At 40.6% G+C, this 18,801-nt stretch overlaps 1 protein-coding gene and 1 long non-coding RNA gene across 3 annotated transcripts in view; one reads left to right on the top strand and one right to left on the bottom strand.

Moving 5' to 3' along the window:
* Positions 1 to 2,219: 2,219 nt before the first annotated feature.
* On the top strand, positions 2,220 to 9,413 carry CBY1 (chibby 1, beta catenin antagonist). 2 transcript variants are annotated; one of them, XM_075182824.1, is made up of 5 exons: positions 2,220 to 2,389; positions 5,518 to 5,656; positions 6,632 to 6,737; positions 7,343 to 7,455; positions 8,823 to 9,413. In XM_075182824.1, the coding sequence occupies exons 2-5, from the start codon at positions 5,579 to 5,581 to the stop codon at positions 8,901 to 8,903; spliced, it is 378 nt and encodes a 125-aa protein (XP_075038925.1). In that variant the 5' UTR covers positions 2,220 to 2,389; positions 5,518 to 5,578; the 3' UTR covers positions 8,904 to 9,413. The 2 variants fall into 2 exon arrangements, with proteins under 2 accessions (XP_075038925.1, XP_075038924.1); XM_075182823.1 differs by having other exon boundaries at positions 2,226 to 2,389; positions 5,515 to 5,656.
* The window catches only part of LOC142099407 (uncharacterized), a 220,594-nt gene continuing 205,294 nt past the window's right edge, over positions 3,502 to 18,801 (bottom strand). Inside the window, exon 2 of the long non-coding RNA XR_012678537.1 lies at positions 3,502 to 4,139. This is a non-coding gene — a long non-coding RNA (uncharacterized LOC142099407). The remainder of the gene's footprint in view (positions 4,140 to 18,801) is intronic.

Raw genomic sequence — 18,801 nt, 5'->3', positions numbered from 1 at the left:
GGTAAACCCAGTGCTGTTCTTTAGTACTGCCTTTTTGAAGCTTCATCTCGGTAGTCTCTTTTTGGAGTCTCCCCCTTAGTGTCTGGGTGCACTCCTTTCTCAACGCATGGTTGGATGGGGGTCCCGTAAAAAGTCTTCGAGTTAAAAGGCAAAACACTCTCCTCTAGAAGGGTGTTGGAGAGGAGGATTTTGCGTACTTACTTTGATGTGCCCCTGTTACTAAAGGATTGCCCAAGTGATATAAGCTCGAAGGGTCTTTGGTGAATTCCAAGCGGATTCCTCCGAAGTTTAGAGATCTCACTTGGCTTGCATTTCACGGGAGGCTCTTTGTTAAGGGGAACCTGAAGCATAGGAGTGTCGATGATCGTGGTTGTCCACGGGAGGAATGTCATGGGGAGGTGGAGACAATGGACCACTTCTTGCTTCAGTGTCCTTTTAATATAGAGGTTTGCAAGAGAGTGTCCCACGCCTTAGGCCTTCCGTGTCTTTCGGGGCTTAGTTACCCTGAGTGGATAACTGAGAGCGCACGGTGTTTAGTGTCCATTAGGGGCAAAATCCTTCCCTGTAGTGAGGAGGTGGATAGTATTCTGCACAAGGTTTGGAAAATAAGGGAAATGGAGAGGGGCCGGATGGATGCTCCGAGCTGGGGTAGAATTTGGCGGGGGCTGAGACCTCCCTAAGCGGTAGCTAACACCTGGCAGTCTCTCCATTCTTGGCTATCTATCCTGTTTTATCACTATTAGATTTTGTGGAAACCCTTTTTTTTTTTAGTAAGGTTTACATACATTTAAAGTTTGCTTTCATTACCTGACAGTAAAGGATGTGTGGGTGGTATTATAGATTGGTGGCGGAGTTGTGGTAATGAAGACTATTGTGCTAAGAGTTGGCATGTTTCTCTTGTGGAAAGTTTTTTATTTGTTTTATGTTTTCTTGTCATTTTTTATATTTGTGAAGTGGTGTATTAGTTGTTTTGTGATGAGATTGTAGTAGAATTGGGTGTGTGAAGTTTTTGTTCATATTGGTCTTTTTTACCCTTTGGATAATGTATTTAGTCTATTTTATCTTGGACAAAGTGATACTGGATTTATTTTTGTTGCAATTTTTAATAAAAACATCAACCCTTGAAAAACTGCAGCTACTTATTCAAAATGTTCAAAATGTTATCTGTGCCCACTTTGCCACCTGATTGCATGCCCAAAACAGCGTTGGGCCAGGCAAAATACAGATGTTTTATATGTAACTGACCACCATGTGTTGATTCCCAGTCAAATTGCTGGCCCAACGGCATTTAAGCCTTAAAAAACTGCAGCCACGTATTCAAAATGATAAAATATGGTGACTTTGCCCACTTTGACCCCTGATTTCATGCCCATAACCTTGTTGGAACAGGCGAAATACTAAAGCATTTTTTTTATAAGGGACCCCCTGTAGTGTTGATTTGATGTGAAATCAGTGATCCAAATTGATTTAAACCTTTAAAAATAAGCTTTTTTGAATAAGAAGCTGGAGCACGAATTAGAAACGAATAAGAAGCTGGCCGAATAAGAAGCTAACTTCAGCCTCGTCTGCTGCAGCTGTTTCAGTGTTTATACAGCATATCTTCCAGGGCTCAGTCTTTGCTATATACAGTCAACACCAATTGCATTTCCTCCGTCTACATTTGTGTTTACTTGTTATATCATGCATTTATTCTTATGTGTGCCAATATTTTGTTAAACTGCATTGTTTTTATTACACTTGCTATCTTACTGGCTTGCTATTGATTTCCACTATCTCATTTCCAATACATTTGCGCCTGGGAATTCTATACTAATTTACTAAATCCTACCATACCCACCCAGCGTCTCTGGTTACCAAAGAAACAGCATTGACCATTTCAAACGCGGTGAATGTTACCGGTACGGCCAGGTATGTTCAGAGAGCAAGATAGCATTAAGCCGTTACAGAGCGTACATACATTCCTTATAGAAACGTATATCTTAATAAAGTAATGTTACATTATGTCAGGTGTAATTTACACGGTGCTACAAGGGGGTCGGATTGTTTTATTTTACGTCATACGGCGATCCCTGTTTGAGCAAATGGATTGGTCCAAAGCTTCTATTGCTATAACAACAGTTTGCAGTTACCGTTGTTATGGTAACGGAAGCTTTCGCATAAACCATTTGCTCGAGCAGGGGGGTAGTATTGTTCCTCTGATTTTGTGTACATGGGCATTACAGTTGTGAATACACTAGATAAGTTGACGGTTTTGTTTCCGCCCCCCCCCCCCCCCTTCTTCAGTTGATGACTTCTTTCATTTTGTTGCACTTGCGCAGTTTGTCCCGGACAAAACTGGAAAAAAAGATGAGCGGATGAATCGTTGGCTGTGTAAAGGCCGGAGACTCAGGTAATCCAAGTATCACAGCGCCGGTTTTATCGTTACGTCTCGTTAACAATTTTGAAATATCCTTGTCCTCAGTGCAGCACTTTAACGTATACATCTTGTGAGTAAAGTGCAGATTGCCAACAGTACTCATAGTTTCTTAATTTGGGAAAGATAAATTATAATTACTTATTAAATAGTGTGAATGATCACCATAAATTAGGAACCTGTATGGCACATTATTATCATATGTTAGTATTCGCTTATAGTCTCATCTGTGCTATATAACTTTAATTGTTAGTTATTTCAAATACTGAAAGTTTTGCTCATTACATATGGAGCACTAAATCAACAGCATATTATCTGATCATTGTATGCGGTGCATTAAATTAACTGCCCCTTTTGGTTGTCTGAATCATTAGTATTAAGTGTGATGTGAAACTACTGAGATTCAGCGCTCAAAGTAGTGCAGCTAGAGTGAAATGAAGAACACTGCAGTGCTCTCTCAGTTTAAAACTAAATATATCTAAATTACACAATAGCATAATAATATGTTATAAAACAAAACAACATTCAAAATATATCAAACATAAATATTTCAAAATCTTCTTAACACATCCCCATGTCTTGTACAAACATCAAGAAAATACAGATGATTATTCTTCTACAGAATCACTTGTCCTTTTTGTAATTACACTTATGATAAGATGGTAGATATTCAGCATATATTAAAGCTCCTAGAATTGCAGAAAATCTTTTGTTATTTCCACCACACTTTGTCTCCAAACGATTTAGACCTTCATTTCCGAAGGCCAGTGACCAGATGGAGTATTGCTTCCAACTGTCTCTCTTTCTGGGTCCAAAGAAAATGGTAATACTGCATGAAAATGCATTACAAAACAGGAAGGAATTAAGTTTATGTTTCACATGGGTGAAAGACTATGATTGGGAGTCCGTGCTTCCCTATTAATATGGATGTGAAATGCTGCCAATGGGAAGTGAAAGGGCATTGGTCCCAAACCCCAAGGTATATGTTAACAAGAAAGTCCCAGGTGCAAATATTTGGATGTAATGTGTAAACAAATAAATACAATAATAAACTGTGGTAAAATGTAAAATAAACAGGCTGAAAACAGTAATGTACAGGCTGTGTATTAAATCCAAGTGCACTGGATATGAGAAGAATACAAACTTCAATATTGCAACTTCATAAGAAAATCACAGTAGAATGTATCCCAAAAACAGGTGACACATATAAGTATGGAGGATAGTCACACTCCAGTTCATATATGTAAATTGTCCACAAAATAGACTGATAAGATGAGCATGGTAACTGTGGTCAGTCGGGTAAAGTAATCCCCCTGGAGGTACAATTAGAGAAAGATGTTTGTATCAAACTTAGTATTGAGGACATGTAGTGTCAGGGTCTTAAGAGTATAGATCCACTTAGTTTCTGCTTGTGAAATTAATTTTAGAAAGTCCCCTCCCTGCCATGGTTTCTTAACCTTGCTAATTTCCCCAAAAAAGTTTAGTGGGGTCATGTCTGTGGTGTTCAAGGAAATGCTCAGGTACACTGTGAGTTGTAAGTTGGTTCTTGATATTCCTTATATGCTCAGAAACTCTAGTTGACAATTTCCTAATCGTTCTTTCTATATACAGTAGCCACATGGGCATTGTAAGAGATTACACCTGTTGAGTCACAGGTCAGTTTCTCGTTAAGTAAGGTTTGAACAGTTGCGAGATGGCCATTTTCCACAAAGACTAGTTTTTGAATCTTATAGTCTTTGTGGAAAATGACCATCTTGCAACCAAAACTTTCTTCAAGAAAGTTGATTGCAGCTCGTACATACCCAAAAACAGTAGCCACCACAGGAACTGGCTCAAGAACATACTGAAGGGCCAGTTCACAAGACTAAGGCACAACTGTTCAAACCTTACACAATATGATGAACAGGCACATACCCTTAAGGACAGATTCCTTGAAAAGAATTACAAAGAAGATGACATTGATGATGCCTTTTTGGCACTCAAGGAGACAAACGGGGATATTCTTCTCACTACGAAGGAGAAAACTCAGGGCACAAAACCTGACCAGAATAAAAGAGTTCTTCCTTTCATAACACAATACAATAGGGACCACAAAAAGAAGGAGAAAATTATTAAAAAGCATTGACTCATTCTTTTGGGTGACAGTGACCTTAAAAAGATACTCCCCCCAGGCCATCGTTCATTTACAAAAGGCCAACAATCTGAAAAATAGCTTAGTACAAAGTTACTAAAAGTAGAAAGAAAGGTACCTGGATGAATGAAAGGGCCACAGGATTCTATAACTGTAACAGATGTATAGCGTGCAAAACTTGCAAAGTTAGAACCACCAAGCCAGTGAAAGATTCTGTGTTCAATGCTACTGAGGAAAGTTTCAAAACTAAGAATAAACTGACCTGTGACTCAACAGGTGTAATCTATCTCTTACAATGCCCATGTGGCTACCACTATAAAGGATTAGGAAATTGTCAAGTAGAGTTTCCGAGCATATAAGGAATATCAAAAAGTACACATGTTTTTACCCCACACGTGCACTTTTTGCCTATACCAACTTTAGTGGGCCGATGCCAATTCTGATATTAGACTGTGATACCAGTGCTGTGCAGATTTGAATCGGCGTGCCAAGTATTTACTATCCACAAGGAAGGATCTAATAGACCGTTTATCCCTCCAGGGGGATTGCTTTACCCGACTGACCACAACAGTTGCCATGTTCATCCTATCAGTCTATTTTGTGGACAATTTACATATATGAACTTGAGTGTGACTATCCTCCGTACTTATATGTATCACCTGTTTTTGGGATACATTCTACTATGATTTTCTTATGAAGTTGCAATATTGAAGTTTGTAATCCGTGTGTATTTATTTTTCTCATATCCAGTGCACTTGGATTTAATACACAGCCTGGACATTATTACTGTTTTCAGCCTGTTTATTTTACCACAGTTTTTTATTATATTTGTTTACACATTACATCCAAAAATTTGAGCCTGGGACTTTCTTGTTAATTTATTTTGCACATGTTCATCTTACAATAATTATCTTACATAACTTATTATGCCTAACTTATTACATTCTTCTCTTGTATTTTTTTCTATCAGAAGGAAACTACATTAAGACGGAAATCGTGCTTCCGCACTGGAATCCACTCGGTTATTCAGCAAGATGCCTCTATTTGGCAACACTTTCAGCCCAAAGAAAACACCACCTAGAAAATCTGCATCACTTTCCAACTTGCATGCAGTATGAGTATACGTCTGGCTGTTTTTTCTTGCTTTATAGTATGTCTAGCAAACTCTATTGTACATTTTTTTGTAACCTATTTCTGATGCTTAAATAGGCGATAATAATGTAGCACACAAGGTTAATGTATGCATGAAATCCAGAAAATAATTAGAAATAGAAATGACAGTGACACTTCAATTTTTCATTAACCTGTTATTATTTACCTGGCATTAGTGAGGTCATACAGGCTGATCTTGCTTCTTGGCCCAAGCTATAAGAGCAATTCTCAGTTTGTACAGAGACGTGAATGGCCAATTTGGCTGAGATCCTGCTGTTTGGTGCTAGAGCATGAATGGCTTAATGGCACACTGTTAGTGCGGACAGCGGATGCTTGCATATGCAGAAAACAATCATCTGCAGACCGTATTTATAAACATGCTCTCACATAAATCAGTTTATTCTGCTAATTCTCACGCATGGTTCATTTTGGGGCAATAAACACAGATATCTGTGCATGGGTGGCCAATTTAAGTTCTTAGTACATCAAACACTATCTTCTGAACAATCTATAGTTAGTGGTCTAGATTTATTTGCTCAAAGTGGTCATGTAATACAGAATTCAGTTGTACGTTACCCAAATTGTGTTATCTGCCAGAGATAGGTCAACATACACTCTGTTATAGAATTTTAAGCACTATAAATAGTAAATTGCAGTCCTGGAGATATATAACTGCGGCTTTGAAAAAGTGTAGATGTTGCCTATAGCAACCAATCAGATTTTAGCTATCATTTTGTAGAATGTACTAAATAAATGATAACTAGAATCTGATTGGTTGCTATAGGCAACATCTCCACTTTTCAAACCCGCAGGAAAACTCTCAGCTTCATACATTTACCCCCTGGTGTTTATAAAGTTTGATGACTTTTATTTTTCCAGATCTTTTTTTGACGTGTTTGTATCATCTATTTTCTTTAACTTTTATTTTTTCCTAGCTGGATCGAACAATCAAAGAGGTGGAGCTGGGTCTAGATTATGGTGCTCCAAATATCACCATTGCAGGCCAAAGTCTAAAGTTTGAAAATGGACAGTGGATAGCTGGTAAGTAACTCTGCTATCTATTTCTATCTCTATATTTGGTAAATCTGCAGACTGCGATGTAGTACAGGTTTGTTTAATCCATGGTCATAAGAATGGTGCATAGGTAAGGTTTTTAGCCATATGCTTATTAACCTCAGGTGTCTGACATAGCAATGTAATCATATTGTCTGCTAGATATGTATTTTATTAGTGGCAGCCAGGAAATCAGGTCTGGCCTTTGAGGTCTGGAATTGTTCTGTAATACCACTGACTAAAGAATGAAAGAACACTCCAACTCTTCAATTTTTTTAAATCTTTTTAGCAAATCCTGAACTGTTTGTAAGTGAATTTTATAACCGATGAAGCAGAAGCCCACCCTTACCCTGAAGTTTTGTACAGTTTTTGCTCATGAAATATCTGTGGATATTGTGAATGTTGTTCTTTATCTGATTTTTGTCTAAGCTCAAATTTATGAAGCTCTGTTTTTACACTTCATCCATTATATAGTGGTATTTCACTAAGTGAGAGATAAAGCTTGTAACGTTTCTTGTCTGTTTCCTTTATGACCAATGGCTTCTGTAATTTATTGTCCTCCATTGCAGTCCTGTATTGTTTTTACTTTTCAGAATCAGGTGGCACTGGATCACAGAAGGAACTCCAGCGTCTTCGAAAAAGAAACCTGCAGTTGGAAGAAGAGAATAACTTGCTTCATCTGAAAGTAGACCTCCTGCTTGACATGGTGAGACTGACACCAAATAATATATTTGTGGAATTTTCTCTTGTATTGATAGGAAAGGGGGAGAAGCACAAATATGTCAAAGGCAAACCACTGACACGTTTCCCTGCAGCCAAATTTTTCCTCAGGTGCATAGAACCACTTCTAACGGAGTAGTATTTAAATTGAACTTCAGATAAATTACAGTTACATTTAAAAATATATAAGCCATGGTGGTTGGACAGCTGAATGGCATTTAGTTGACCTGAAGTCTTTAATGATGATGGTTGTCAATTGCCACACCACTAAAGGCTTCTGTTACTAATTCTAAAAAACTAAATAAATGAATAATAGTATCAATATAGTGAAAAGATTTTTAAGGATTTCTCCAACCCGGTATAAAATATTATGGCTCTGATACTGACAACCGACATGTTGGTGCAGCAGTAATCTCAGTTTAAATAGAGGAAAAATGTATATTTAATATGAAGTGTTCTATTGCATATACATAGCTATTATATTTTCTGTAATGCCATAATTCCTGTTCCAATCAAGTGGTAGATTTTACAGTTCTTGACAAATCTAATTGTGCTATAATATATGTTCAAATAGATTTTGACCAGCTAATAGACCATGGGAACCAATAGATCCCTTAAATTTTTTGATTCCAATTCATGAATGATAATGTTAGGCAATCAGCTCTGGCAAACTTCTTTCAGTATGTCTGTCTGGTATTTGCACACACATGGTGATGCAATGGTACCATGACAGCTGTGTCTGGGTTATTATGGTAAGCACTTGTCACCTATCATTAGGGTTCTTGATGAGCAGGATCCAGATTGAGTATAATTACCAAGTTTACATTTGGTATCCCTATGACGTTTAGTAGTCACAAAATAAATTTGGGCATATTTGTTAAATATTACTAACTATATGTATGTTAACAAAGGGTTGAATCATATTGCAGTGCAGTTTTTTTCCCCTCTGTTTCTGTGCCTTTTTTTCACAATATAATGCAAAACAAAATGAAAATATATATTTATTCGAATGTGTTACTGAAAGAAAGCTCTTTATCAAATGTTATTCGCGAGCAGTTTTATATGAAACATGTGTTTTAAAGAAAAATGGGGAGTGAGATATACTCTCAGGCATAATATATCAGCATTGAACCACATTGTATGATTTACAATTCTGTGCCCCCCATACATTATATACCAGCAATGTGTAAGTAAGAGTTAATGAAATGTGGCCACTGTTATTTTTTTGTGGTTGTTCTCTATTCCAATACCTTAGTAACTGTAACTTGGGACTTGATGAGGGTTAAATCTATGCATACACAGTTTGTGTTTTCTCGGTTTTCCTAATCTGATCCATCATCTTTGTAACCACAGCTCTCAGAGACAACAGCAGAATCCCACCTGAAGGAGAAAGAGTTGGAAGAGCTAAAAAGTCTGAGTGGGCGAAGAAAATGAATGGATTATTTGAAGCAGGGAAGAAGCTAGGAAGACGCAAGAACAGCCCCTATACATTAATGCCCGCATCCATTCACAGATATATAATGTTACCCTATTCTTATCAAAAATAGGGCTTAGCTTGCAATGCTTTCTTATATTGTCATTTCACAAGTTTAAATAAAAGGGAGTGGTACTTGAATGAGGCAGCCATTTTGCTATGACTCAAGCAAAATGGCTGCCCGCTGATTTCAGTGATTCTGTCAGCACTAGAAGGTTGCAGCTGTTTACAGAATTAATTATTTCAAAAGAAAGTACTATACATTATGAACAAATGGCTTTATACACCCTTGTTTGATCTGGCAACAGAGCGTTAAGAAGCAAACAACATATTCAGGTTTTGTTTAAATTCAAGGTTAAAGATATTTGTATATGTAGATATATTGCTGTTTATTTTAGAAACTGTTGAATATTATCTTTTTACATGAATGTTAATATTTCAATCTTTATTAAAATTAGACAGAAATCAAAGGCTTTGTGTTGTATCTTTTGCTTTTAACTACTTTTGATCCTTAAAAATTTATTGTATGTATAAAATATTATGGTGGGTTCTCTACGCTTTCATATTTTGACCTTTTAGCAGTAAATGTTCATTCCCTGACATAGTGCGACTAGGTTAAGTACATAGTTGCCTACTCTCCCGCGTGCTTCCCATATTTCTAGGAGTTCTCCCGGGCTCCCAGGAGAGATGTGTAACCTTCCGCATCCTGCCCACTTTCCCAGTGAAGTGGTTGGAGACACACAGCTTTATTATGCATCAGATTGCAGCATTGAGCAGTGCTCCGCTGGGGCGGAGCTTAATGATGTAATTCTCGACGCCTTTCTGCCCCGGACTTGGAGATCAAAAATGTTGGCACATATGATTATGCATAAAAATGAACAAAATGTGGGACCTGATTGCTATAGGATATTTACCTTTCCCATGACTGTATTCAATTTGTTAAACAGAAAGTCATTTTTGTTTCTATACCAAAGTGAATTTTACAATGTTTTGGGAGGTAGATAGACATTTCCTTTGGTAATATATTGAAATTAAAATGTTTTTTAGCTTATAAGATAACATCTGTTGCCTACTCTCTCGGACTGTCCGGGAGACTCCCGAATTTTTGGGAGTCCTCCTGGGAGAGCAGGGCAACCTCCCAGATCCCGGCCAGTTTGCCAAGTTAAGTGGAGGGGGCGGGGCTTAGTCATGTGATTCACGTATCATCGAGGCCCGCCCTTTGCTGGTGTAGGGAAAAAGGCTAATACCAGCTTATGGGGTGTGGCTTAGTTACGCAATTCTCTGAGCCCTGCCCCCGGACCTCCCGGTAGACCAATTGACAAAGTAGGCAAGTATGGATAACATATTAAATACATCACGCATGTTTCTTTCTATGATTACTTTTAAGCAACTTAGACTGGTAATTTTTAGCCCCAAAGATGGGGCTAATAATTATATATACTTTAGACAAGCTACAGCATATTTTAAGTAACAGATTTAATTTTTGTCACATTTTTTCTATTCCCCTAAAACAAGAGACTGTCTCTGCTAATTCAGTGTAACCTGATTAATAGGCATGCCAGCCACTATTAAATACACAGGATCTATTTGTGGTTGTACAAGGTTCTTTTGGTTTCATAGAGTTAATGACTCATGACTGCAAGAGTTATTAAAAAGTTTATCTTTATTTTCACAATGAACATAATGTAAAAATGAAAGTAAATGAATACTTAGCTTCCAATTGAAGTCTCATATGTTCAAGTAACAGTAAATTTCCAGGACCTCTCCTTTCACACGAAAAACACAGGCACCTTTCTGCATCAAGGTCCAGTCATGAGGCAAGGGTCTCTCTAGCTGCATTCCAGCTTTTATACTCAGAGAACATAGGGTCTTGGAATCATCTTACATTTAAGAGTATGAACATAATTTCACACTCTATTGGTGTGCTACTGATAAGAAAGAATATATTCTCGCACATGTGCAGAAAGCATCTGAGACACCACCCTAGCAAACTATGTGGATATGTTTCGGCCTTGCCTTTGATCAGATAAGCATTTTACAATACACACACACACACACACAGAAAAGTATGAAAACAACAAAATGGAGCTCAGTGACCATTTTGATAAGCCTGTGACAGTGCTAAAAGGAAGGCTAGACCTAAGATAACAGAGATCCCCTGCAGTTCACAAAATTTCTTCTCACTAGAGAAATTCTTCATGATACCACTGGCATTCCCTGCTTCTGCATTGAACCGTACAAAATGTTTTCCCTCAAGCAGGAAACTAATATAATGAAACCTACAGGAGTGTGTGGGCATCTCATTTCTCAGATGGACCATTGATGGAGTATATGTACTACTAGCAAGTGGAAAGAGATTAAATACATTGTACCCATCTTGAAGAAGACTGATATCTGTTGATATGTACTATTCTCAGAATCCCTGCTGCCTCTACTTAACCACTGGTTTAAAAGGTTAGGGTCAAGAAGACTGAATGGGATGGCTTTCAAACATTCGCAGATACAGAAGTTGATTTATTGTATAATCGATTCCTAGTTCACTTAGTCACATTGAAATACTACTATAGTAATACTGGATAGGAAAGTGAACATTTCCAGCAATGTGCCAAATCATCAGGGACATCTTACAAGTGGCAGTGAATGTTTCATTGAACATGACTGGCCCATATTTAAAAAATACAGCTTGGCAAAACATTGTGGTTCTTCAGGAGGGGATTTAAAATTTGTGATTACATTTAAGGATGAGCGGGCTCGGATTTTCTAAACCCGAACACCCCCGAACAGTGCGGATCCGAGCCCGATCCGAGCACTGTTCGGGTATTCCCTCAAAACTCAAAACGAGGCATTTCGTCATAATCCCGCCGTCGGATCTCACGAGATTCGGATTCTTTATATTCCCTGCTTGCCGCCGCCATCTTCACTCAGGCATTGATCAGGGAAGAGGGAGGGTGTGTTAGTGGTGTCCTCTGTCCTGCTCATTCATGTGGTTCTGTCCTGCTCAGTCCAGTGGTGGTGTCCTGTGCTCTGTCCTGCTCAGTCCAGTGATGCTGTCCTGTACTCTGTCCTGCTCAGTCCAGTGGTGCTGTCCTGTGTCCAGTACAGTGGTACTGTTATAGAAATTCACTGATCCTGCAGTATAAATCCATTGGTACTGCAATATAATAACTACGTTCACTGATCCTGCAGTATAAGTCCATTGGTACTGCAATATAATAACTACGTTCACTGATCCTGCAGTATAAATCCATTGGTACTGCAATATAATAACTACGTTCACTGATCCTGCAGTATAAGTCCATTGGTACTGCAATATAATAACTAGGGTCACTGATCCTGCAGTATAAGTCCATTGGTACTGCTGTATAACTCCAGTCCAGTGGTACTCTCCTGTGCCGCATATAATTTTTAAAGGCTTTGCCGAGTGTGTGTGGTTTAGGGGTACGCTCTCTTGTGCTGCATATAATGGAGAACAAAAATTTGGAGGATAAAGTAGGGAAAGATCAAGAACCACTTCCTCCTAATGCTGAAGCTGCTGCCACTAGTTATGACATAGACGATGAAATGCCATCAACGTCGTCTGCCAAGGCCGATGCCCAATTTCATAGTAGAGGGCATGTAAAATCCAAAAAGCCAAAGGTCACTAAAATGATCAAAAAAAAGAAATTAAAATCATCTGAGGATGAAACTTGCCAAAATGCCATTTACGACACGGAGTGGCAAGGAACGGCTTAGGCCCTGGCCCGTGTTCATGACTAGTGGTTCAGCTTCACACAACGATCAAAGCCCTCCTCCTTCCCCACCTTTAAAAAATTTAAGAGAGTTGAGCTGTCATCAACAACACAGCAAACAACTCTGCCTTCTAAAGACATGGCATCACAAATCCCCAAGGCAAGTCCAAGGCTGTTGGTGGTTGTGAAGCCTGACCTTCCCATCACTGTACAGGAAGAGGTGGCTCCTTCCACCATTTGCAGCACACCCTCTGCATATGCTGGAAGGATCACCCACAGTTCAGTTACAGATTTGGATAATGAAGGTGTCAATGTTGTACATCGGGAGGAGGATATTGATGTAGCTGGCGCTGAGGAGGAACTTGACGAGGAGGATGCTGATGTGGTTATCTTAAATGAGGCACCAGGGGGGGAAACAGAAGTTGTCTATGGGACGAAAAAGCCCATCAATATGCCTGGGCAGAAGACCAAAAAATCCACCTCTTCGGTCTGGAATTATTTCTATCCCAATCTGGACAACAATTGTATTTCCATATGTAGCTTATGTAAAGCTGCAATAAGCAGGGGTAAGGATCTTGGCCACCTAGGGACATCCTCCTTTCTACGTCACCTGAAGACCCTTCATAATTCAGTGTTTAGTTCAGGAACTGTGGCTAGGACCGTCAGCAGTCCAGGGACACCTAAATCCCTTGGTCCCGTTGTATCCACACCAGCAACACCCTCCTCGTCAATTTCCTCCTTAATCTGGATCAGAGATAGTCCTGCAGGCCATATCACCGGCATGACTGAGTCCTCTTCAATCCGGGATTCTTCCGGAGGTTCCTGTAGCGCTACGCCTACTACTGCCGCTGCTGCTGTTGCTGCTCGGAGTCGGTCATCTTCCCAGAGGGGAAGTCGTAAGACCGCTACGTCTTTCACAAAGCAATTGACCGTACAACAGTCGTTTGCCATGAGCACGAAGTACGACAGCAGTCATCCTATTGCAAAGCGGATAACTTCGGGCTTCACAGCTATGTTGGTGTTAGACGTGCGTCCGGTGTCCGCCATCAGTGAAGTGGGATTTAGACGGTTGATGGAGGTATTGTGTCCCCGGTACCAAATCCCGTCAAGATTCCACTTCACTAGGCAGGCGATACCCGGGATGTACAGAGAAGTACGAGAAAGTGTCCTCAGTGCTCTGAAAATTGCGGTTGTACCCACTGTCCACTTAACCACGGACATGTGGACAAGTGGTTCAGGGCAAATTAAGGACTATATGACTGTGACAGCCCACTGGGTAGATGTATCGCCTTCCGCAGCAACAGCAGCAGCTGCATCAGTAGCAGCATCTCCGAAACGCCTGCTCGTTCCAAGGCAGGCAACGTTGTGTATCACCGGTTTCAGTAAGATGCACAATGCTGACAACCTCTTAGAGAAACTGAGGGAAATAATCTCGCTGTGGCTTACCCCACTTACACTCTCCTGGGGATTTGTGGTGTCGGACAACGCTGTAACATTGTGCGGGCATTACATATGGGCAATTTCCAGCACGTGTTTTGCCCACACAATAAATTTGGTGGTGCAGCATTATCTGAAAAGTGACAGGGGTGTGCAGGATATGCTTGCGGTGGCCCGCAAAATTGCGGGACACTTTCGGCATTCTGCCACTGCCTACCGAAGACTGGAGCAGCATCAAAAACGCCTGAACATGCCCTGCCATCACCTCAAACAAGAGGTTGTGACGCGCTGGAACTCCACCCTCTATATGCTGCAGAGGATAGAGGAGCAGCAAAAGGCCATTCAAGCCTACACAGCCACCTACGACATAGGCAAATGAGTGGGGAAGCGCCTGAGTCAAGCGCAGGGGAGACTGATTTCTGTGTTGTGCAAGGTTCTCCAGCCGTTTGAACTTGCCACACGAGAAGTCAGTTCCGACACTGCCAGCTTGAGTCAGGTGATTCCCCTGATCAGGCTGTTGCAGAAGCAGCTGGAGAAAGTGAGGGAGGAGCTGGTAATACATTGCGATTCCACAAAGCATGTAGCTCTTGTGGATAAAGCCCTTCGTACGCTTTGCCAGGATCCGAGGGTGGTCAGTCTTTTAAAGTCAGAGGAATACATTCTGGCCACCGTGCTCGATCCTCGGTTTAAAGCGTATGTTGTGTCTCTGTTTCCGGCGGACACAAGTCTACAGCGGTGCTAAGACCTGCTGATCAGGAGATTGTCATCTGAAGAAGACCGTGACATGGCAACAGCTCCTCCTTCATTTTCTTCCACACCTGTGTCTGCGAGGAAACAGCTGAAATTTCCTAAACGACCCGCTGGCGGGGAAGCAGAGAACATCTGGTCCGGACTGAAGGACCTGCCAACGATTGCTGACATGTCTACTGTCGCTGCATTGGATTCTGTCACCATTGAAAAAATGGTGGAGGATTACTTTGCTGACAGCATCCAAGTAGACATGTCAGACAGTCCTTACTTGTACTGGCAGGAAAAAAAGGCAGTTTGGAAGCCCCTGTACAAACTGACTCTATTTTACCTGAGTTGTAACCCCTCCAGTGTGTACTCCGAAAGAGTTTTTAGTGCAGCGGGGAACCTGGTCAGTGAGCGGCGAAGGGGGTTGCTTGAGAAGATGATGTTCATCAAAATGAATTATCAATTCTTCAATGAAGACCAGCAATGGCCTCCAGAGACTACAGAGGGACCTGTGATTGTGGAGTCCAGCGGGGACGAATTGATAATGTGTGAGGGTGAGGAAGTACACACTGAAGGGGGCGAGGAATCAGAAGATGAGGATGAGGACGACATCTTGCCTCAGTAGAGCCAGTTTACTTTGTACAGAGAGAGATGAATAGCTTTTTTTGTTTGGGGGCCCAAACAAACCAATCATTTCAGCAACAGTAGTTTGGTAGGCCCTGTCGCTGAAATGATTGGTTTGTTAAAGTGTGCATGTCCTTTTTCCACAACATAAGGGTGGGTGGGAGGGCCCAAGGACAATTCCATCTTGCACCTTTTTTTTTGGCATTATGTGCTCTTTGGGGCCTAGCTTTTGAAACTGCCATCCTGTCTGCCACTGCAGTGCCACTCCTAGATGGGCCACGTGTTTGTGCCGCCCACTTGTGTCGCTTAGCTTAGACATCCAGCTACCTCGGTGCAACCTTTTGGCCTAAAAACAATATTGTGAGGTGTTCAGAATAGACTGGAAATGAGTGGAAATGAATGTTATTGAGGTTAAAAATAGCGTAGGAGTGAAAAAAAAAAAATCAGGATTTTAGCAGTATTTATGCTTTTTGAAAAAAAAATCAGAACCCAAAACCCAAAGCCTTGAGGGGGGTGTTTTGGCAAAACACATTAGAACCCAAAACCTGAAGGTAATCAAAACCCAAAACACGAAAAGTGGCCCGTGCACATCCCTAATTACATTACAGTTGGAGGGGGGGGGGTAGTGAGTCCGAGCTCAACTCTGACTTGCATTATTACAGTAAAGCTGACCAGTATTTTCTATGCATGAAAAAAACATGTATTGCGCTCCTTGCATCAGAGGTGTAGCATTGCGCTCGGAGCAAGAGCATGCTTCTTAGTTTAAGTGAAAAATGCCCAGCAGGGGCAATATTAGACTGGTGCATCAAAGGCACATTGGGGGAATGTCGTTGTATGTGACAATGAAATAGTGTTGGTGTATTATGGGGCTAGCTGTTTACCAGTGTAACCCAGAGCCGGATTTAGACCTCATGGTGCCCTAGGCAAGATATTGGTTTGGGCCCCCCCCGCCTCCCTGAAACAATCCATAGCATTATATTTTTTTTAGCATAGCATATACTCCTATAGTTAAGTAGAAGGGTAAACTATGTGCCGCCGCACATCACGCTGCTCCTCCTGCATAACCATGCGGCCCCTCATTATTGTCCCTCTCATCACACTGTGCCCTTCTTTATCATTACACTGCATCACACTGTGGTCACAGCAGTTAAAGAATAATGTCCATGGACCCCATATTTTGTCAAAGGATATACCAGAATTTTGAATTATGCTGGTCATATACTCCATACGATGAATATTAAGCTCAGTGGTCGAAGTGGAAGTTTAGAAGTGGCGGTATGAAAAATGTAATGAGAATGTAAACAAGTGAATGTAATTTTATTATTTTACAAGGATGCAGTACGAGAAGTAGCGGTATGGCCTACTACCATATACACCCCACTTCCACCACTGCTTACCTTTTAATTCACACAAATTGTACTTTATCTTTAACTAAACTTAGGTATTAATCATAATTAACATGTCAAGAAACTGCAGTTCATGCTTAGCAAGCCCAGTAATAAAAAAACAGCAGTCTCCTATCACTACCACGTCACAGACCGTCTGCCACTACAGTTACTGACTGCAGCCCTCTTTCATGTTTCTGTACACCTACAGAAACATGAAAAAGCGCTGGAATGCAATAATCATGTAAATATGTCGGTCTTCTGCATGAATCCCATAGTGCAACATTTAAACAAGTCAGACCTCCTCATAATATAAATCCCACCAGATTCAGGATAGTTGGCAGACTGCCCTGCTCTCTCCTACCTGTTCTCGTCACTTTCACGGTTTGTGGCTGCTGGTGTCTTTAGATTAGCTGCTGCTTGTCTGGATCCTGGAATGTTGGAGGCCCTATTTGGAAAAAAAAATGGGTACACAAAATTTAGTAAATTACAACCAGCCCCGGTGTTAAATCAATATAGCACCCACATTTTATAAGTAGACCTCCCTTCAACCAAAACATTAAATTAATAGCATACACATTTAATAAATAGACCTATTTCCCTCCAACCAGCTCCAACATTAAATTAATAGTGTTACCATTTAAAAAATAAACCTATTTCCCTCCTACAAACAGCCCCTCATACACACACATAATATACATACACTGGCCCCTCACACACACATAATATACATACACTGGCCCCTCACACACACACACACACATATTTTATTAATATAAAGGGTGCCCTGGTGGTTTGTGATGGCACAGGGGGCTTGTGGCAATGTAGTGTGTGTATGTGAGAGGGCACGGGGCTTGTGGCAATGTAATGTGTGGTGTGTGTGTGAGAGGCCATGGGGCTTGTGGCAATGTAATGTGTGTGTAGGTGGTGGCTAATTAATGGGTGCTCTTTTGTTTGTGGGGTGATGGTGGGGCAATTTAATTTAATAGTGGGGACCATTAATTTAAGATGGGGTGGTTTGGGGGCTATTAATTGAATGTGGAGGTGAGTTTGGGGAGATCGAGGTCTATTTATTAATTGGGAATATGAATTATTTAATGACAGCGATGGTTGCGGCAAATAGGTATATTTATTAAATGCAAATACTATTAATTTATTGATGAGGCTGCTTGGAGGGAGGGTTTATTTATCAAATGGGAATACTATTACTTTAATGTTGGGTTTGATTGGAGAGATATAGATCTATTATTAAATGGGAATACTGTTATTTTAATGTTGAGGCTGGTGGAAGGCCTAATTATTAATCGTGGGTGCTATTGATTTAACGCTAGGCTTGGTTGGGATTTTCTAAATGTGCCCATTTTTTTCCAAATAGGACCCCCCAACATACCATGATCCAGACAAGCAGCAACTAAAGAAATCAGCAGCCCCAGGTGGTGAAAGTGACAAGAACAGGTAGGAGAGAGCAGGACAGTATGTCAAATGTTCTATTTCTAGTGGGACAATCCCAATTTTTGATGACTGTTCTGCCCAATCTAAGGGGCAGGCCAAGACTGTGTACTTTTTATATACACACTGCATTTTTTATATACTACACTATGGTGCTAGCTGTCCTTCGTGGGCTTGCCACACCCTCTCCAGTAGTTTGGTTATGCCTCTCTAGTGGCTGGCCACACCCGCAGTGGTGGGCCTCTACCATTGAATTGTCTCTGTGGGCCATTCATGCCCCGATCCGACACTGTAATATAGATCATAATTCCCCATTTTTTGATATAGCGGGCACTACCTCAAGCACACACACACACACACACAATCGCATAGTACTTCGATATATATATATATATATATATATATATATATATATAATGATCTCTGCTTTCTGCGGTGTCATCATGTCAGAAAGAGGCACTAGTGCCAAGTCGAAGACTGCTGGTACCACTTTGGTATCA

This window comes from Mixophyes fleayi, chromosome 8 (assembly GCF_038048845.1).
Source record: "Mixophyes fleayi isolate aMixFle1 chromosome 8, aMixFle1.hap1, whole genome shotgun sequence".
In the NCBI taxonomy this organism is placed as follows: domain Eukaryota; kingdom Metazoa; phylum Chordata; class Amphibia; order Anura; family Limnodynastidae; genus Mixophyes; species Mixophyes fleayi.
This window is presented reverse-complemented; position numbering and strand designations above follow the sequence as displayed.